Source organism: Aspergillus costaricaensis (assembly GCF_003184835.1).
Source record: "Aspergillus costaricaensis CBS 115574 unplaced genomic scaffold BO79scaffold_17, whole genome shotgun sequence".
Classification (NCBI taxonomy): Eukaryota; Fungi; Ascomycota; class Eurotiomycetes; order Eurotiales; family Aspergillaceae; genus Aspergillus; species Aspergillus costaricensis.
Window position 1 is genome coordinate 557829 of NW_020291817.1, and position 20315 is coordinate 578143.

At 50.6% G+C, this 20315-nt stretch overlaps 6 protein-coding genes across 6 annotated transcripts; 5 read left to right on the forward strand and 1 right to left on the reverse strand.

Annotated features, from left to right (window-relative positions):
* Nucleotides 1-215: 215 nt before the first annotated feature.
* On the forward strand, nucleotides 216-1076 carry BO79DRAFT_148819 (uncharacterized protein; the record flags this gene model as incomplete). Its single annotated transcript, XM_025678560.1, has 2 exons — nucleotides 216-410; nucleotides 663-1076. The coding sequence occupies 2 exons, from the start codon at nucleotides 216-218 to the stop codon at nucleotides 1074-1076; spliced, it is 609 nt and encodes a 202-aa protein (XP_025539210.1).
* Nucleotides 1077-1596: 520 nt separating this feature from the next.
* Nucleotides 1597-7022, reverse strand: BO79DRAFT_228917 (MFS transporter/fungal specific transcription factor domain-containing protein; the record flags this gene model as incomplete). Its single annotated transcript, XM_025684003.1, has 21 exons — nucleotides 1597-1696; nucleotides 1798-2033; nucleotides 2144-2202; nucleotides 2336-2418; nucleotides 2510-2584; nucleotides 2632-2926; nucleotides 3028-3147; nucleotides 3199-3451; nucleotides 3496-4251; nucleotides 4313-4476; nucleotides 5189-5269; nucleotides 5319-5384; nucleotides 5434-5606; nucleotides 5658-5779; nucleotides 5830-6096; nucleotides 6154-6272; nucleotides 6322-6376; nucleotides 6425-6426; nucleotides 6521-6729; nucleotides 6786-6905; nucleotides 6955-7022. The coding sequence occupies 21 exons, from the start codon at nucleotides 7020-7022 to the stop codon at nucleotides 1597-1599; spliced, it is 3423 nt and encodes a 1140-aa protein (XP_025539211.1).
* Nucleotides 7023-7629: 607 nt separating this feature from the next.
* Nucleotides 7630-8934, forward strand: BO79DRAFT_266568 (oxidoreductase, short chain dehydrogenase/reductase family). Its single transcript, XM_025686980.1, has 4 exons — nucleotides 7630-8314; nucleotides 8366-8477; nucleotides 8528-8641; nucleotides 8694-8934. The coding sequence occupies exons 1-4, from the start codon at nucleotides 7839-7841 to the stop codon at nucleotides 8892-8894; spliced, it is 903 nt and encodes a 300-aa protein (XP_025539212.1). The 5' UTR covers nucleotides 7630-7838; the 3' UTR covers nucleotides 8895-8934.
* Nucleotides 8935-11133: 2199 nt separating this feature from the next.
* BO79DRAFT_266572 (uncharacterized protein) lies at nucleotides 11134-11866 on the forward strand (the record flags this gene model as incomplete). Its single annotated transcript, XM_025686981.1, has 2 exons — nucleotides 11134-11714; nucleotides 11806-11866. The coding sequence occupies exons 1-2, from the start codon at nucleotides 11200-11202 to the stop codon at nucleotides 11864-11866; spliced, it is 576 nt and encodes a 191-aa protein (XP_025539213.1). The 5' UTR covers nucleotides 11134-11199.
* Nucleotides 11867-13253: 1387 nt separating this feature from the next.
* On the forward strand, nucleotides 13254-17639 carry CweA (putative GPI anchored protein; the record flags this gene model as incomplete). Its single annotated transcript, XM_025685488.1, has 1 exon — nucleotides 13254-17639. One exon carries the CDS (start codon nucleotides 13254-13256, stop codon nucleotides 17496-17498), a length of 4245 nt encoding a protein of 1414 aa, XP_025539214.1. The 3' UTR covers nucleotides 17499-17639.
* Nucleotides 17640-18578: 939 nt separating this feature from the next.
* Nucleotides 18579-20315, forward strand: BO79DRAFT_266588 (MFS general substrate transporter; the record flags this gene model as incomplete). The annotated part of the gene is made up of 4 exons (XM_025686982.1): nucleotides 18579-18822; nucleotides 18900-19006; nucleotides 19071-19654; nucleotides 19712-20315. 4 exons carry the CDS (start codon nucleotides 18579-18581, stop codon nucleotides 20139-20141), a joined length of 1365 nt encoding a protein of 454 aa, XP_025539215.1. The 3' UTR covers nucleotides 20142-20315.

Sequence of the window (20315 nt, forward strand, 5' to 3'; positions counted from 1 at the left end):
ATCGACTCCACCCCATCCACCCTACTTAATGCGCCGATCTGACTTTTTTTTCTCCTCTTCCTTCTGATTATTTCCGTCCTTATCCATCTCGCTTGCATTATTTTCTCTCCGATCCTTGTCGTTCATCCTGGCTAGCTAGCTAGGCACCTACTCACGCTCACTAGCATAATTCACTTGTCAGTCAGTCAGTCAACATGGTCCTCGGCATCGCCATGATGGCCACCATGATCCCAACCATGATCGGTCTGAACCAAGCGAGTCAAAACATGCGCGATAGCGAAGATAATCGGAAAGAATCTAGTCGGAAACAACGCTGTCATTTGTTAGTGAACTGCTCGGTGAATCAGGGTACGACGGAACAGCGCGAACAGATTCATAATGCGATGGTGTATGTGGGTCCTGAGAACCGAGTAAGTCTCCTCTCCTTCTCTTCTACGTTCTTTACACTATCTACTTCCATCCTGGGTATGCCTATTGCGGGATTATGCGCATCCTAGAGATGGTAGTAGTATGTTTCCCATCCTGCAACCATCATACCACATCTACATAACCCATCCCTGTCTCCCCCATTTTCTAGCTCCAACCCTAGAAAACCCACTTCATTACCCAGAATTAATCTGTACCTGCATTGAAACAACCGAAAAAGAATCTAACCAAAACAGCTCTACATAACCAAAAACCCCAACCCCAACACCATGACCCCCTTCAATGGGGGCTTCTTCACACACCCACAATTCCCACCCGACAACACAGCCGGCCTGGTAACCATCACAGGCGAGACACCGCCCACATTACGCTGGGTCTTCCTGGACGTCACCACGCACGAGGTGTGCTGGGGTGGGCGGGCCGAGAGCGAGGGCCAGGTGTGTGGGCCATTTGACTGGACGAAGGACGAATCGCGAATGACGCTGGAGGGATGGGAGGGGTGGTTGGCAGTAAGGTTTCCGGGAGTGGATGACGAGGAGGTTTGGAGGTTGTGGTTTGATCGAGAGGATAATGGGGCTGGGTTGAGGGAAATGGGGAGGGAGGTGCTAGGGTTGGAGGTTGTGCTGAGAAGGGTAGCGGCTGAATCTTGATTTTACTTGGTAATTTTTTTTTCTATTCATTTATTTTCTTTGGGGTTGATTTTTTGTGAATTATTTTAGAAGGGGGTGTTTGGTTTGTATGATAATGATTATTTCCTGGAAAATGGAGAAATGAAATGAACGGTGGAGATTGATTTGCTAGCTAGGTGGATGGAATGGTGGAAGCGGATCGGGACGCACGCGCGAACCAGAACCTGTGCTTGGGAGGATGCGAGATCCGCTGCGGCTGGAGAGGAGTCGGTGGTTTGGACCTATAATAGTGCACAGATGGGGCAAGAGCTGAAGCTGAATCCTGCAAGCTGAGATCCACTGCCTTGGTTGCCTGCCTTGATTATGGGGATCGTCCTTCCTGTCTAGGTTTGACTGTCTATTGTTTAACTTTTGACGAAGGTTGATGATAGTATCCGAGAATGTTGGTTTACGGTGAAGATCACATTATGTCTTCTTGACGTTTTGCTGCTCAGATTTACAGTGTAACTAGAGACTATCTATTTCATGTCTATTCATCGATTCATGTCTCGGTAAGATCATCATCCCGCTCATTCCCGGCCTGGTGGATCCCGATCTCGATCATCCCAATCAATCCAATGATATCCATCAAACCCCAAAAACTCCTCCCGTCCGACCCGTGCCTGCATTGAGCTACACTACTGTGCGCTGCGTCTACTCTGCTCTGCTCATGCCACATCGTGGAAATCTCTCATCTCATGACCGACTCGAAGGAATACTCCCGATGCTGCCTCTCGGCCTCTCACTCCGCAAATCCAGATCCATCCCCCCATCCATATCCACATCCACATTCTCGTCCTCATCTCCCCAAAACTCCTTTAGGTCTTCCACTCGCCAGGCTGTCGCCCACCCCGTCTCGCGCTCAATTTGCGTCAAAGTCTCAATAATGGCGGTATGTTCCGAGTGATGCGACATCACTTTGCCAGCCAGCCACAGCGGCTGCAGGGCATTGGTCCAGCAGCCACTATTCCCCATCCATTAACTCTATTTCTAAACTTTGAAGACATACTGCGTAGAGCAAGTATATCGTAAAGTAAGGGCCAACTTACTGATGTGTATTTGATGCGGAAATAGCGCAGATTTGCCGCGCGTGCCACAACACCGATTTCTAGACCTCATTGTTAGTATCAGTATTAGTAAGTAAGTATATCCGAGGATAAACAGATGCCCAAGTGGAAGAAATTATCCGATCCATCGGATGTAATCATCACTATGAAACAGACAGAGAAAATTTGACTCACCGGTCGCCGTGGCAGGGATACCGTCTTTGGTTTTCGTTGCAGCAAAAGCAATGCACAGGCATGGTAGAGCTGGTTTCCTGAAACTGGAATCCACAAGTCAGTACACACATCCATGCCATCTGCCTACGGATACATCCCCAATTTCCCATTCAGGAAATTGGATAAGCAACATACTAGCAGCCCCGTTCCCATACAGCACCGTCGGAAACGGTCTTTCCCCATCGCCCCTCTCCATTGTCTTCCCTCCCGCTGTCAGGACAAAAATCGGCTTCATCTGACTCGGCCGGTTCTCGTACCACTGCTCCACATCATCAAAAAGGCGCTGCCACCGCTGCACATACGATTCGCCCTCCCTGGGACTAGAGAGATAGTTGCATGACACGCAGGACGCTGGTAACTGGCTGCTACCGCCGAAAAGCACCCCTAATGTCTGGGCACACAGGAAGACAGTGTAATTGGCGTACGTGTCGAAGGTAATCATGTTTGAGGCGAGGAAGAGCTGGGATGCTTCCGTGGGGGTCATGTCGCGCGGAATCCAGTGGTGGATCGGGATAATAGTCTCTTCTTCGGAGATGAGACCTCCGCAGACGTCTGTAACAGTATGTCGTGCATTAGTCTACTAATATCTGAGAGGATGTGTGGGGGGTGACACCAGGAACAGGGATAAAGTAGGTAGACTAGATGCAACTAACCCATTCGCGCGAAGCACCAGAATAGCGCTTGCTCCTCTTTACCCGAGAAGCCGTTGATTTCCGCGGCTTGGATAAGGTAGGCGCATCCGTCAAGGTGTCGGCGCCACTCTTTGGGGTTGCCTAGACCCGTCAGTGGGTGGAGACGTCGGAGGGGAAGAGAGGGGTACATACAGCTGAGCATCTCGAGGACGCATAAAATGACGCATGACGCGATGACAGGGGTCGTCTTCTGCTCTAGCTCCGGAAGAAGTTGATGGATGGCCTCTTGGTATAAGAGAAGACTTTCTGATTGCGACTTTTTGTTCTGCTGTCGCTCCATCTGCCGTGCTGACAGGGCAAGGATGGAATATCGTAGATGTGGCGCCGACTTGGCCATCTGAGGGAAGGTCGATGCGAAGTGTCGGTGGTTGTCGAACATGTCCAGCTGCAGGATTAGTATTTGTCCGGCGGGGTGTCTGAATCACTTACCCAGAGACAGATTTCGTTCAGGTAGTTCTGCCAGAGTATGTTCTCGCGCTCGGGTGTCAGTTCAAAGTCCCGTCCTGGTCTGGACTGAGCTCGTCTGCTTCTCTGTAGACGTGAGGTGTTCGGCGTGGGTGCGTCAAATCCAAGCACTGATGCCGGGGTACTTGCGCGACTGGGGATTTCTGTCCGAGCAGTCCACAGCTGTCGATTACGCAGCGTGGTATGAAGGGCTTCGTAGGCCGAGCCCGGAACGAAAACATCATTTGTCAAATTTGCCGGATCAGAAAAGACGCTATGATCGAACAATGGAGATGTTATAGACTGGTAGACTTCAGGTCCAGGAAAGTGTCCCGCATTATTGGAGAGGTTGCGCAGAGCAGTGAGCTCATCAACAACAAACTCAGGACTAGAATGGATGTACGGCTGGTGAGGCGCTTCATCAGGGTATGGGTGAGGTAGCTCACTCGCCTGATGAGGTGACTGACCATTTCCAATATTAATCTCTTGAGCATGGAAACTGTGATGCGAAAGAGGCGACACAGCCTGATTAGAACCAGGACTAAGCACCGTCGGGTGAGCATCCGGTGCTGCTCCGGATACATTCTCCAGACCATCCGGCCGCACCACTTCACCCTCACCCTCACCATTACCTGGAAGCAATCGTGCCGAAGGCGATGACCCTCTCCCTTCATCAACCGGCGGACTCAGCTGCCGTTCTTTTCCAGCAGCTCGGGAAGGAGAAGGAACAACATTCAGAATCTACCAAGCAACATCATAAGCCAACAACACCCACCCAATTTCCAAAGAAGCTAAAACTAACCTTGAATTTACTCTGTTTCCTAGTCCCCCTGGCCGTTTGATTCATGGACGGATGCCCCGGTTCCAGAACCTTGATGTTGGCCTCGCGGAAGGACCCTAGCATGCGCCATTGGCACTTGTCGCCGCGCCGTTTGCAACCCGTGCACGTTGGCTTTGCTTCGTCGCCTGGGTAAGTCAGCAATGAGCAGTGGTATCTAACTAGATAGGTAACTAGTTATTGTGGCTATCAAGCTCCATTGCTTGCTTGCTGCTTACATTTTCGCCGGCGCCGGCTGCAATTCACGCACCCCGTGCGGGTCCGTTTCCGCGGAAGATGACGAGAATCGGCGCAAGGCATAGTTTGTAGTTCGATAGGTTGTGATACTTCAGCCATAATTCCCTGTCATTTGTGTACGATAGAGGAATTGTGAAGAGGGAAGTTTGATGGGTGATGATGTGGGATCGCGGGGAATGATGGGGGAAGAAGAGAGAAAATTTGCCTGATCGGGAAATGATACCCGCCGGGGAGAATGTGGGGAAAGTCGGGGATTTCCCCAGACATTGCATTTAGCCGGTCGAATTCATTCAGGGATGTTGTTGAAGATAGTAATCATTGCAATCGGTCATGGAAATCTAACTCATACACAATATACCTCTACTCTACATGCTCAACACTCTCCTTGCCTGTCTTCTCGTCCACTCGCTCGCTGGCATCCCCAACGGCGCCCATCGACGCGTGCCAGTGCAGCTGGACCTTTTCCCCGGTAAATAGCCGGTCCACTTGTTCCAGGGTAAGGTTCCGTGTCTCCGGGTAAAAGAAATAGATCAGGGGGAGGAAGAAGAAATTGAACACTGTGATGTCAGCTTTAATCGCTAAACGGAGAGAGAATAGACTTACCAGCAAAATAGATATACGTGCGATAGCCGATGCTCTTGATGCTGACTGGGGTAATTTCCACCACCAGGAAAGTAAAGATCCCTGCAATCATTAGCGTTCGTTATTTCCGCATGGAAATTGTAGGACGTACAGTTCGTAGCAGTGGCGAGAGCCGCAGCTTGAGATCGGATAGACAGCGGAGCATATTCGGCGGGCACTACTATCATTAGCTAGGTCCACAACCGCCCAAAAGGTGGTCAACTTACACAACCAGGGAATGGCCAGCAATCCCACACCGAAGAAGAAGTTGAACAGAAACAGCATTACCGTGGCGACAATACCAGATGCATGGCTACCGTCATATACTGTGCCCGCCAGTATCGCCATGCATGCGCATTGCCCAGCCGCCGCAAAGAGCATCAATTTCCGACGACCCAGCCTAGATTGTCAACAACCCACCTGACTATACAATGATGCATATGGAACTTACCGATCAATAGCCCAGATAGGAACAAATGTCGAGGCAAAGTACGCCACGCCGTTGAACCCAGCCATCAACAACGCCAGGTTATGGCTCATGCCAACTGAATCCTCGAATATAACCGTGTTGTACTGCTCAAGTCAGACACCGATTCCGTTGTTCTCAAAGTCAAGGTACCCACGTATGTAATCAGATTGACACCCGACAGCTGCTGCATCATTTGCCCACCCATTCCCAGCAGCGTCCGGTAGAAGAACTTCTGGTGGCCGTTGGTGAAGACCAGCTTGAATGACCCTTCTTGCGTAGCCTCTCGCTCCTCAGCGATAGCGGTGGTTATTTCCGTGACGTCTGCGGTCACTGCAGCGTCGTCCTCGTCAATGAGTCGGGCGTTGGGCTGGACGGCCCAGATGACATGTCGTGCTTCATCGTGTCGGCCATGGGCAATAAGCTATCATCGTTATCATTAGTGATACTTCCTTACGCATCAAGGAAGGAACGGGCATACCCAGCGAGGGGACTCGGGAAGCACGATAATACCTGCTAAGGTGATTACGGCAAAGAGAATCTGCAAGGCAATAGGAAAGCGGAACTGCGCATCGTTGACCACGTAACTCATTCCGTAATCTTTAACCGTCAGCCCTGGCTCAGCATATGTAGTAGATGGCATACTCACCAACCCAGTATGCCGTCATCACGCCAAAAATGTTGATACATAGCTCAATCGCAAGCTACAGCTGTTAGAACGGTATCAGAAACGACTCATTGTCTCCACTCACCCCTTTTCCACGACTCGCTGCCTTGCTCAGTTCCGAATGCCAGACCGCTACCATCGTTAGCCTCGTCCATCTATCTCATATCCCAACACAACGTACGGATAGTACTAGTATTGAGGCCATTCCCAACCCCAGCCACAATCCGGCCCACAATCAAGTGAGGGATACTATACGCACTGCACTGCAATGCAGCTCCGATTGAAAGAATGATACAGCCAGCTATGATGCACCACCGCCGACCGATACGTTCACCAATCAGTAGGGCAATGATAGCCCCGAAGAAGCATCCGATCTCATAGATGGCAGTGCTGACCACGTCAGCTATAACTAAACCATCCCAGTACACATCCTATGAATAACTTACACCGTCCCCTGCAATGACGAACTACCGTGTCCCGTTGCGGTGGTATCAATCTCCGGGAAGGTTCGAGTAAAGGCTGTCCCGGTCAACAGACCAGACATGACACCCTGATCATAGCCGAATCTAAGCAAGGGTCAACTCATGCAATGTGAAAGGGATGCAGGAGACGCACAGCAGGAACCCACTTCCTGCAGTGGTGGTGATAGCCCATGACAAGGGCTTTCCAACAAGAATAGTCATGTTTCTGTACTCTTCAGACACGTATGAAGACAGGCATAGCGATTAGGGCTGGCGCCATTCAGGGGCTCCATCTACTTTTATAGGGCATGTAACCGCCGATGGACGGCCCGACGTCATGCTTTGCGGATTGCGGGGGTCGGAAGGGCAAAACCGGGGTTGGTGTGGAGGACCACGCAGACCGGGAAGTTTCTACGGTAGCCGCTGATTAGAGTTCTGTCGGTTCCTTGCGAGGCTAGACGGCTATATTCGCAATTAGATGGACATATCTTTTGATATAACCACGCCATGCCTGGACCCATACTAACCCGACCCCAGCAACTTCAAGTTGGCGAAGCCTGGCACAACTATTCAATTTAGAGCCCTCTGCAGATGGGCAACTTGTATCCCCAAACTTGACCTTCCCGCTAAACGAGAACCGGGTGGGGACCGGGATAGGGCATCGTACGTTTGCCTATACAGTTGCCGGATGCGGTAATATTACGCGCCTCTGCCGGGCCCACCTTGGCTGGACTCCGGCAACCCGCCGGCGCCATGGTTCCAAGGCCGACTATCGCGAAATTCCCACAAGGGAAGTATTAAGCCCCATTGTCGTTACCTATGCGATCAACGCCTGCAGCTGTTCGAAGAGTAATCCTAAGAGAAGTGTTGAATCAAGCATGAGGTGTCTGCACAGCAGATCGGACAGGATCTTCCTAGTTGGGTTGTCGTTAAGCGCTTTCATGAGCTGCTCGTCCACGTTATTTGAACAGCCGTAGTACCTCCCCTTGCCAGTAGATTTCCAAAGTTTTCAGTTCCTTAATATCAGATCGATTCACCATGTCTCCCTCAATTGCTATCGATAACACCACCCCGGAGGTGGCCATTGACCACACCACTCCCGCAGTTTCAGAGTCCGCCCAACCCTCCGTCGTCGGCCGTACAAATGACCTCTTCTCCCTCGGTAACCGCACAATCGTGATCACAGGTGGAGGCCGCGGTCTTGGAATTGTCCTTGCTGGTGCCGTCGTCGAAGCTGGCGGTGATGTCGTTTGTCTTGACCTTCTTCCCGAACCTAGCGCAGAAGAATGGGCCTCCGTGCAGAAGTTGGCTGCGGCCCGTGGCCTGAAAGCCACATACATCAAGTGCGACATTACAGATGAGCAGTCGACGGAGCAGGTCCTCAAGCAAGTTGCCGCCGATGCAATGAGCCGGGGTATGCCCCTTCGCGGAGCAGTGACCTGTGCTGGTATTCAACAAATGGTGCCTGCCTTGGAATACCCAGTTGATATGTGGAAAAAGATGTTGGATGTGAAGTGAGCGACCATACCAAGCTCCAAGACGTACGACAGCAACTGACTATCCAGCGTGATCGGAACATTTATTCCCGCGAAGCACTGCGCCCGCATCTTCAAGGAGCAGAACATCCCAGGCAGCATTGTCATGATTGCTTCCATGTCGGGCCAAATTGCCAATCGGGTTCGTTTTCGGTCCATTGGTGTGTTGATCTAAATTAACGTGGTTGATAGGGATTGACTTGCACCGCATACAACTCCTCCAAGGCCGCCGTGCACCAAATGTGCCGCTCGGTGGCGCAGGAATGGGGTCAGTACGGCATCCGTGTGAACACTCTATCCGCAGGTGTATGTATCATGATCACTGGAATAATACACGCGAATCTAACTATGCAACCAGTACATCCGCACGGCAATGACCGATGCCCTGCTTCAAGAGAAGCCCGAAGTCGAGGAGACCTGGATGCGTGGTGCGCTACTAGGCCGTCTTGGTGTCCCAGAAGACTTCAAGGCACCGACAGTATATATGCTTGCTGACGGCAGCGGGTTTATGACGGGTACGGATTTGAGAGTGGATGGTGGACATTGTGCTTCTGCTTGAATGATTGATGATTTGGTGCTTTCCAGAGGTCGGCGTTGGGCTAGATACGGATATAGAATAAATGTGTTGTCTGTCACTGATTCGACGTATAAAACGATGCATGCAGGCTGGAGCTGTAGGGTGTATTCCCCAATCGGGTAGGGTGAAGTGGGTTTCCCATTCAGGAAAAGATAGCCACATATCAGTCTGAATGTGGCTTGATTGTGACTTGCACATGATTCCAAATTCATGTGCTATTATGACAGTCAAAGCTGAGTATGTAATGCAGCTATTCTGTAGCTCCATGGAAGACGTGATCGATGCGTGAATGACAAAGCAGCTTTCTTCGTAGCAGAGCTTGCAGATAGCATAGCATCTTGCGTGATCACGTGAAACAGTGCAAGCACAGAGTCTGATTACTATATCATGCATAATGTCAAGCATAACTTCAGTTGTTCAGTCTGAAATAAATGCTGGAGTACTCCGTAGTCAGTGAATGGTTTAACTAACTACTGCGACTGAACTCTAAGTTCCCCTTTTGGATGTTTCCATCGTTGAACAGAGTTGGTAGGAGCAGTTAAATCCAACGAAGCGCTACGTTGAGACTGACTCTAGATAAATTAATGAATATGGTAAAACCACGACCTCTTTTTATCTAGCCCCAAAGTTGGCTCAACTGAAAGATCCATGCGTGCGCAATTCCTTCTACTCATCAAGAACATCATCCCTACCAAGTCTGGAAACCAGGTGATCAGACTGATTGTTCGTTGACCTCCACTAGCGAGACTAACTACAATGTCTGAAATCAAGGTCTCAAGACCAGAAGCGGAAATCTCTCTCCTAAAAGCACTCCGTATGCATCCAATATCTGAAGTAGCTGGAATGCCTTTGGCATAATACCTCATAATGAGCGAGCCTAATATAGCCAAGAAAGGGAGGACAGGGGCGAAGGGATGAAAGCATCCAGGGTCATCCGCGGGACCTCCGATCCAATACACGAGACCCCTAATTTCCAAAATGACCTTGACCATTCATCCCTGTCCGACATCCATTCTTGGTTATTCATTCCATGCCTGGCAAGGAATGTGCCGATAACCCGGGCAACGGGGCCTAGATCCGGGTGGCAATGGGATTCTGTGTTTCTGAGCTTGTGCGACATTAGAAGGATTCGACTGAAGGGCGGTCTATTTTGGATCAGAGCTTCTCTGGGAAATGTTATCCTGGGCCATGGAAAGGTGGGCAGTTCTTGCTTGGCATAGTCCTCTAATGTGGTATATCGAAATCGGACAAGGAAATCCGTAGAACGCGCAAATATTGGACATTTGGTTTTAAACAAGAAGATCGCCCGTTCATAATAATAATATAAACTCTAATGTGAATAGTAGACACTCACTGCAAAAAGGAATAGGAGCATTATATGTGATGTCAGAACGTCCCGCTGGAAGGCGTCTTGATATTTATGCTGCATCACCAAGAGTAGCTGAACACGAAAATTAAGATAGAACGATTCAACTGTGGAGCGAAACTCTCTTCTTTGTAATACTAGTATGGGGGAGCTATGATTCATGTTGGTCTGACGGTTCTCTAGTAGTATAGCAGCAAGTTTTCCTGAAGTGATCGAATGATGCAAGTCCATATAAAAATATATATCTTCCCTAGCATGACCTGCAATTACATATTATGACTGTCCCACCACTACAACTTTGTGCTACTACGAACACTCAATCACTGGTTTAGAATAATTCTATCTCTAGCTTTTCAGGAGACATTCATGAATCATACGTCTACAAGCAAGCAAGTCCATCTGAGCAGACCACTTTGATAGCTTAGAGTGGATGCATTTCTACAAGCAGTGAATCAGTCGATGACCTGCATCCGTGGCCACGTTCCAGGCCTTAAGATTCCCCCATTCCCCCAGCAATCCAGCCAAACTACACCAATTGGAAGTGCTACCATACCTCTCTAACAGCACCCAAACTTCACAATACAAGAAATGTCATGTCGATAAGAAATCTCCAAGACGTCTAATCATATCTAGAGGGGCAGACTGTGGTGTACATATGTAGGTGGGACAATCCCCCTGATTTTTGTGGATGTACAACCCCCAAGGAAGCCACCATCGGCCAACCCCTTCCAACATCAAGGTGTTGAGCCAGGGGGCGCAACCTTCGCAACCCCTCAACCATATCATTACCACTAAAACCCCTCTCACCTATGTTATCAACACTTACCCTCTTGTTTACGTTAACTGATATCCTTCCACGGATCTAGCATCACTTGCGTCAGGAGTAACTACATCTCTACAGCCGCATTTTACCTAAGCAGCATGAATATGACGAGTCCACTCAGCCAGTCGACAGATCATCCACTGATACAGAAAGAGAGACGCACTGCATCTGGATCAACTCCTCTCCCCACAGTCCCTGAGGCCGCGTCCATCGCATCAACTCCCGAACTACAACAAGGGGAATTCAATCCAGCAGATGGAGCAAAGCCATCCTCACCATTCTATCGCCATGCCACACCATCACTAACTATCGACCGACTGAAAAAGGCCGCCAAAGCGACAACAACACGATACAGCCCCCTTGATCCCGAAGACCCGCCCACGGTTCACCGACAGCCAGTGGAATGCGCGAACCACCGTGAGTCGAAGCTCTGGGCTCAGAAGAAGCGACGCTGCGGATGGATGCAGAGACTGAGCCGCAAGCAACGCATGGCGGTCAAGGCGACGATTGCTGTCGTGACAGTTGGGACCATGGTTGCGATCGCGCTAGGAATTACTGCTGCTGTTGGAGGGGCCGTGTGGAAGTCTGATACCCAGCAGGTGGTGATTGGGGGGTAGGTGGGTGGCTGGTGGTCAATCTGGTGGGAAGTGTGGCAGCCAGATCTGTCTCTAGGGAGTTGAAGGTTCTCTCAGCAATCGCTCCAGACACACAATGCGTGATTCGGGCGAACTGGAACTGCGGTACAAACAAGGCGTCATGGGCTAAGGATGTAATCAAGGGTTGGGCAAGGGTAGCAAAGGGTGGAGGGTTGAGCTTCTGTGTACATGTGAGTGTAATGGCAGGGAGCACTTGTACATAAATTGCCATGACACACGCTTCAGGCTGTGATTACAGGTATGGCGTTGAATGGATGGGCTTTGATGATAGACCTTTCCCTATATCGAGAGAGGAGCAATTGATGCGGAAGCAGTTGGTGCCTGACGTGGTAGATGCGGGTGCCTGGCTGCCTGAGTGAATTGACACTAAGCTAAGCGGGAGTGCTCACGTGACGCACACGAACTACAAAAAGCGGGCGGCAGCGACGATCTTTCCTCCTCTTTTTTTCTTTCTTCTACATACATCGAAAAGCTTTAACAGAGCCTGCCACGACCGTCGTCCAGCCTTCTCTACGGCGACGTGTTGCCTTCGGTCTACGGACTGATCGGCTCTGGAGAGTAATATTCCTTGATAGGAAGTTTGTCTCTCGTTGGGTCCTCTTCAGTGAGGGCGATGAGGGGTGAATGTCGATGACGGGATACATCTCATTTATAACACCAATAAATTTGAATAAAAAACTTTTTTAATTGATCGACGAATCAACGTACACCTGCATAAATTCTAATATCAGTAGTCGACTCATCGAATTGAGAACATATCAGACGCCACAGTCCTGTTAAATGAACCTTCGATTGAAGGCAGGGGGAAAATTTGCTAGCTGCCGCGGAGAGTCTGGCATGCGGGCAGGAGTAAGCCACGCGACGCGGCGTCCGAACTGACAGCCGAACTGGCTGGCATTACATACAGTATTCACCTTTCCCTAAGCTGTCTGCAGGTGTCGATGGCGTAATGACCATCAAAGTAAACTAACGTTCCTCATCAGCCGGGCAGTATTAGACATCCCCAAAGCAAGCGATGACGATCTGATGTTTTACGTGGTTCAGGCATTCCAGTCCCCTGTTTTCCGCGCGATTCATTCCCCAGGAATGCTGACGGCACAATGGGATGGTGTCTCCTGCGACGACGGGAGCTGATGATGCTCTGCCCATCGGCCACAGGACCTGGTCTGAACCATTCCTCAAGGCATTCTCCGGTCAAAACAATGTCCGGCGAGCTTTGTTTGTTGTAGTGGTTGTAAGACGGCCGCATACCAAAGGAAATGGCCGCCGAAGGGATCGAAAATAAAAGGTGCAACAAGGTCCTGTGATACTGTTTGTACGAGTTATCCAAACTGCCAGAGCCTGGTCTTTCTTTTATTCGGTCAGTCTTTGGTTACGTTCCTTCTAACTGATCTTCCCTTGGCCCGTTTGGCCGAAGTCATTCGTTGATAAAGATCTATTCGTCCCTGTATTCTATCCTTTCGAAATAACTTTTACGATTGTAATCTTCCGACAACATGAAGGTACTTCAAAGCGGAATCAGCATTGCCATGCTCGCCAGCATGGCCAAGGCTACACTTATCTCGGGAGAAAGTGGTGTGGATGGTGGACAAGGGGCATCGCTGCCGGTTACCAATGGCTTTAGCTCCACTGCGAATGAGGAGCATTCCGACGATCATTCGGTTGATGTTGATGCGAAGAAGAAGTTCGTGGATGAGCATGCTCACCACGGCCACCACTGGCGTAGGGAGGAAATCAACCAAAAAGGCAATGGAAATGACAACGAACATTACTACGACCCGCACATCAATGTCAAGTCGAACACAGTGAACGAGTCTCACAAGGGTGACCATTCCGTCCATGTTGACAAGAACCTGGGTGCTGTGAAAGGTGCGACTCACAGCCGCCCACACCACCACGGTCGGTCAGAGCCTGACCTGATCAGTGGCGAAAGTGGAATTGATACAAGCAACTCTGCATCGTTGCCGGTGACGAACGGTTTCTCGTCTACTGTCAATGAGGCGCACAGCGACGACCACTCGTCTAAGATCAACAAAGACAAGACGGTTGTCGACGAGGACAAGCACCACCACCCTCACGGTCACCACTGGGTGCGAGACGACAAGGACCTGATCAGCGGGGAATCAGGTATCGACACCGGCAACTCTGCATCACTGCCCATTACGAACGGATTCTCTTCCAACGTAAATGAAGCTCATTCAGATGATCACTCTGCTGATATCAACAAGGATAAGACTGTGGTGGACAAGGAGCACCCGGAGCACGCGAAGCACCCGGAGCACCACCACTGGGTGCGAGGCAGCGACGACCTGATCAAGGGGGAGTCAGGCATTGATACTGGAAATTCTGCTACCCTGCCGATCACCAATGAATTCTCGTCCTCCTATAACGAAGCGAGCAAGGACAACCATGCAGTGGATGTTAATAAGGATGACACGGCTGTCGTCGAGCCTGAGCATCCGGAAAAGCACCATTGGCCGCACCACCACCCCCGTGGTGAACGTGAAGAACCAACCTTGATCAATGGGGAGTCTGGCATCGATACCGGCAATTCTGCATCACTGCCCATCACGAATGGATTCTCGTCTAACTATAACGAAGCAACCGAGGATAACCACGCCGTTGATTTCAACAAAGACGACACGGCCGTCGTTGAGCCTGGACATCCTGAAAAGCACTACCGGCCGCACCACCATGTTCGCGGGGAACGTGAAGAACCCACTCTGATCAATGGGGAGTCTGGAATTGATACCGGGAATAGTGCGTCTTTGCCAATCACCAATGCGTTCAGCTCCCAGGTGAACGAGGCTAGCAAGGATGACCATTCTGTGGACGTGGACAAGAAGAAGAGCGTGTTCGATGACGCGCACCACGGGCACTCCGACCACCCAGACCAGCCCAAATTCCCACACCCCCATGTTCCACGGGATCTTATCTCTGGCGAGTCTGGGATCGATACTGGCAATGAGGCTATTATCCCTATCACAAATGCTTTCAGTTCTACAGACAATGAATCTTATGACGACGATCACTCCGCGGATGTCAATGTCAAGGACACCGATGTCACCAAAAAGGCCCACCCGCACCGCCATCCCCATTGGCCTCGCGACCTGATCTCCGGAGAGTCTGGGATTGACACCGGGAATGAAGCAATTATTCCGATTACCAACGCCTTCAGCTCCACGGACAATGAGTCATACAAGGACAACCATTCAGCAGATGTGAACGTCAAGAATACTGATGTTACACGGCCTGAGCACCGCCCTCACCATCATCATGAACGTGATTTGATTAAGGGGGAGTCGGGCATTGACACCGGTAACTCGGCTTCACTACCCTTTACAAACCTGGGGTCCAACGAAGTCAATGAAGTATCTGAGGATGACCACTCCGCAGATGTCAAGGATAAGGATACCCTTGTCAAGACACCCTCGCACCAACATCCCCACCCTCATTGGCCCCGTGATCTCATCAAGGGCGAAAGCGGTATTGACACGGGTAACTCTGCCAGTCTTCCGATCACCAACAGCTTCGGATCTCAGGTCAATGAAGCTAGTAAGGACGATCACTCCGTTGATGTGGACTCGAAAAACACTGCGGTAAAGTACAAGCCGGAGCCCAAGCCGGTTCCAGTGCGCGTGCCCGTGCATCACCCTCACGGACATTGGCCTCGGGATTTGATCAAGGGCGAGTCGGGAATTGACACTGGCAACTCGGCTAGTCTTCCCATCACCAATGTTTACGCATCCCAGGAGAATGAGGCCAGTAAGGATGACCACTCGGTGGACGCTGACGTGAAAGACACGCTTGTCGAGAAGCCGAAGCCAGAGCCCAAGCCGGTGCCCGTCCCCGTGCAGGCCCACCATCCTGAGCCTCATCCCCACCCCCATCACCCACGAGATCTGATCAAGGGAGAATCTGGTATCGATACTGGCAACTCCGCTACTCTTCCGATTACCAATGCATTTAGTTCCCAGTATAACGAAGCTAGCAAGGATGACCACTCGGTGGACACAGACACGAAGGACACTGTGGTAAAGGAGAAGCCAGACCCAAAGCCAGTGCCCGTGCCAGTACCTGTCCATGGCCATCCCCACCACCATCACCCACGCGACTTGATCAAGGGAGAATCTGGCATTGACACCGGGAACTCTGCTACAATTCCAATCACCAATGCATTTAGTTCTGAGTACAATGAGGCTAGCAAGGATGACCACTCTGTGGATGCCGACATAAAGGACACAGCTGTGAAGGGGGCGCCTGTCCACCATGGCCGCCCTGACCACCACCATGCTCGTGATCTGATCAACGGAGAATCAGGAATTGATACTGGCAACTCTGCAAGCATTCCTATCACCAATGTGTTCTCATCCCAGGAGAATGAAGCGCACAAGGATGACCACTCCGTGGATGCAGATATCAAAGATACAGCAATTGATCGTCCCGAGCACGGACGCTTCCACGGACACCCACATCTACCCCGGGATTTGATCAAGGGCGAGTCAGGAATTGACACAGGAAACTCTGCGACCCTCCCGATTACGAATGTTTTCTCGTCTGAATATAACGAAGCTGATAAGGATGATCACTCCGTTGATGTGGACTCTAAGAAAACCCATGTGGATGAGCCGCTCCGACACCATCACCGCGCAGACGACAGTCTCATTCAGGGTGAATCTGGAATAGACACTGGGAACTCCGCCATCCTCCCAGTCACCAATGTATACGGCCAGGCTACCAATGAAGCTTACAGTGATGACCACTCTGTCTCCGCCAACGTGAAGGACACTGACGTGGATACTCATCATGAGCCAACTGAACCCCACGACTCGCATGACTCACATGACTCCAGCAAACCACATGATGTGGGAGTCGACCCCATTGCTCACTCCGGCGAAGATGATTCGGCCAAGGACGCTGACACAAGCTCAAGCTGCGCCTCACCAGTCGTCCACGAGATTGTCCACACCGTTACCCGCACATTGAGCGGTGGTCCGAGTCGGAATACTGGACTCCCTGAACACGGAGGACATGGGGCACCTGTCTTCAACGAGCCTTTCACAGGGGCCGCTGATGCTGTCGCTCAATCTACCCCCGCCTATAATGCACCCGAAGTCGCCGCAGGCGCTGCAGAGTCCACACCCTTCTACAATGCCCCAGCCCAGCCAACCGGGCCCAGCATTGAGTCCGTTCCCATGTACAACGCACCTGCCGAGTCCACGCCAGCTGCCGCCCCCTCCAACCCCATGTACAATGGCGCTGCTTCCATTGCCGATCCAACTGGTGTATCAGCTCTGTACAACTCCGACCCCTCGGAGCCAGAGCATGTACCTGACGTCGCGGCATCCTCTGCAGCACAGCAGCCCGTGGCCATGAGCTCCAACGTCGCCATGGACCCTGCCCCTACTGCCCCCTTCCCCGGAAACCTGGACAGCATCGCCTCAACTATCACCATCCAAGAGGCCTCCACATTCCACATGATCCCTGTCTACGTTCCTGCACCCACTGAAGCCTTCCGTGGAGCCGCAGCCGCCAGCAGCCTCGGGGTGCCCACACCCAAGCCCAGCGGCTCTGTCGCTTCCGAGCCATCTTTCCGCTACGACCTGCCCGGACCGTCCTCTACGCCTACTCCTTCGACAAACAGCATCATGTTCACAGGCGCAGGCGCACAGGTGGCTCCGGCGCATGGCTTCTTCCCCATCGTCACAGGCCTGGTCGCCCTTCTGGCCCTGATCTTGTAAAAGCCATGCAGCAGCAAATCATCCGCGGATCTATTAATCCCGAGAATGTCCCATACATTTCATGTCATTCTTTTGCCTAATCATCTATTTCGGATGCCCTTCGTTCATAATCCGTGTCACTCGCTTTCAGCATTAATTGATTTGCATGTATCTGTTACCTTTATCTTTCGAATCTAATGCCACCATGCTTGATGTTCTTTCAACTTTTAGACGTACACGTAGCTTGTCCTTCAACCCACTATATCGGTATCAAGGTTGTAGCTAGCCAGGTTTCCTTACATGAAACAACCTTCAACGCATACTATCGTGCATGTGTCGGTAAAGCCATGTGGCATCTGCGAACTGGCGGTGAGCAGCAGCAGTAATTCCACTCAGGCCCAAGAACGCTAAGTAGTTAGTTATCTAGAGCATGATGATGCTTTACAGCGCTTGATGATGATGAATATCATGATAAGAACGACTAGTGAGAACCCATTCTCCAACCATTTATTATATCCCTCTACACTCACTACCCACATAACTATACCTTAGTGATATCGTGCCAAGATCGGCTTATGTATATGAGATCCCATCTGGCACGCTACAGCATGCATGCGTCGGAGGTTATCTTGAGTTCTGAGTCCAGATGTGGTTTAGTACAGGTACACCGTATCTGGGTTGTCTGACAAAGGTATTTCCGGTTTTGCTTTTCTGGGAAATAATTTTCGATTTTACCAAAGTAGATAGATAGAGACTATATTGTAATAGATGGTCTGATAGGTGTAATATGGACGGACTACTGTACCGTGTATAAGAAGGTCTGGGAATGTTCGCTGTGCCAACTGTATAGGGTCGCTGATCTTCATTGTGCATAAGCTTCGATTGCTCTAACGGTGTGATGATATGTGCTTGATGAGCTTAATGATGCATGTCGGAGAATAATCTAGCCAATTGATCTCAAGGTGATGCCAGCAAATGTTCTGATTAGAGTGCGCTAGAGACAGACGCGATGTGTTGTGATATATGTGATTTGTTCGTGGGGAGGAAGTTCTATCATCTAACATATCACCTTTCTATGACGAAGAGGGTCGGTGATTCGAAATGTCCATCTCGGTAGTAAGAAGCCCAGTCCAAGATGCTCGTCATACTCACACGATAGAACCTGGACACAGCAGGTTTAAGGAGTGTCTGTCCGCCTCTCCACCATCTAGACGGACGACTCCAGATTCGCAGGCCGACGACCGAGACGACCACAACGACTCAGTCCCTGATGGTGGTACAGCAGCGTGGCTGATTGTGGTGGGTGGATGGTGTGCGATGTTTTCCAGTTATGGGTGGCTTCATAGTAGGTTTCTGTGTGGACGATGGATGAGTAGATTGGGATATTCAGATCCACTGACAATCATATCAATTTGACGATAGGTATTGGCGTGTTCCAGAACTACTACCAGAATGTCATGTTTCCAGGCTATCCTGCGAGTACGATCGCGTGGATCCCTTCATTCGAAGTCTTCTTCATGCTTGCCTTGGTAAGAAGTTAAATTGCTCATCGGATCTCATGTTCTGCATACTGATGGTGTGAGAGATATACAGGGTCCTATTGTCGGCCGGCTGAGTGATACTTTTGGACCGCGCGCAGTCGTCATCGGAGGCTCATTCTTTCATATTTTTGGGGTCATGATGGCTTCTATATCCACGAAATACTATCAGGTTCTGCTCGCACAGGGCATCTGTAGTCCAATAGGACTCTGCGCCATAGCGCAGCCAGTCTTGAGTGTCATTCCTAATTGGTTCAACAAACGGCGCGGATTGGCATACGGAATCATCTCGTCTTCGTCAGGGATCGCGGGCATCATATTGCCAATCATGGTTAACCGACTCATTCCCAAAGTCGGCTTCGGTTGGGCCATGCGGATCGTCGCATTCATGATGTTATTTTTTCTTATTATCGCTGGTCTCACTGTAAGGGAGCGCGTGCCTCCACGCCCAGAGGTTTTGAATCGAGAGAACCTCCTGCACCCTTTCCGAGATGTGAATATGGTCTTGCTTCTTGCCGGCGGCACTTTGCTGAGCTTTGGTATATGGGTCCCAAGTAACTATATCGTCACATCGTCATTGGCTGTGGGAATGCAGAACAATCTGTCGCAGTACCTCGTATCTATTCAGAATGCTGGAAGGTGTGTTTCTGACCCCACTTCTTTATAATACCATGCATGTACTGATGTACGTCGTAGTCTCTTTGGGCGATTCTTTTCTGGCTATTTCGCAGACAAGATCGGCGCATACAACAGTCTTATCTCTAGTACTGTCTGCTCCGGTATTCTGGTGTTGGCGCTTTGGATCCCGGGTACCAACAACTCAGCAATCATCAGTTTTGATGTACTGTTTGGAGTCACGTCGGGGGCCTACTATACTATTTTCGTGGCTTTAGTGGCACCCATAGCCCCACCACGAGAAATTGGATACTGGGTTGGGCTGAACTTTTTCTTTGCATCAATCGCGGGGCTTGTAACAGGGTCCATTGGAGGGGCAATATTAGCCTATAACGACGGGTCTTACTGGGGAATGAAGGTCTACTCCGGCGTTCTCCTGCTTGCGGGCAGTGTGTTTGTGATGGGGACGAGGCTGCGACTGACGAGATTGGCACTGTGTGCCAAATGTTGAACTCCTATCGCCCCATCACATAACCCCGTGTATGTATGTAGTATCTTGCCTCGCTGCACGACACTGGCACGGAGAGCAAAAACCGGTCGCCGCGTGAGGTGGATGACGCATTGGTTGTTTAACCGAGGGAATTTGCGACCGAAAGAAACTGATACTGTGCATCGCTGATTTGGA

Coding starts and splice junctions, on each gene's coding strand:
- BO79DRAFT_266568 (XM_025686980.1), top strand. CDS start 7,839: ATGTCTCCCTCAATTGCTATCGATAACACCACCCCGGAGGTGGCCATT. Junction 8,315..8,365: donor AAAAAGATGTTGGATGTGAA/GTGAGCGACCAT, acceptor CTGACTATCCAG/CGTGATCGGAACATTTATTC. Junction 8,478..8,527: donor CGGGCCAAATTGCCAATCGG/GTTCGTTTTCGG, acceptor CGTGGTTGATAG/GGATTGACTTGCACCGCATA.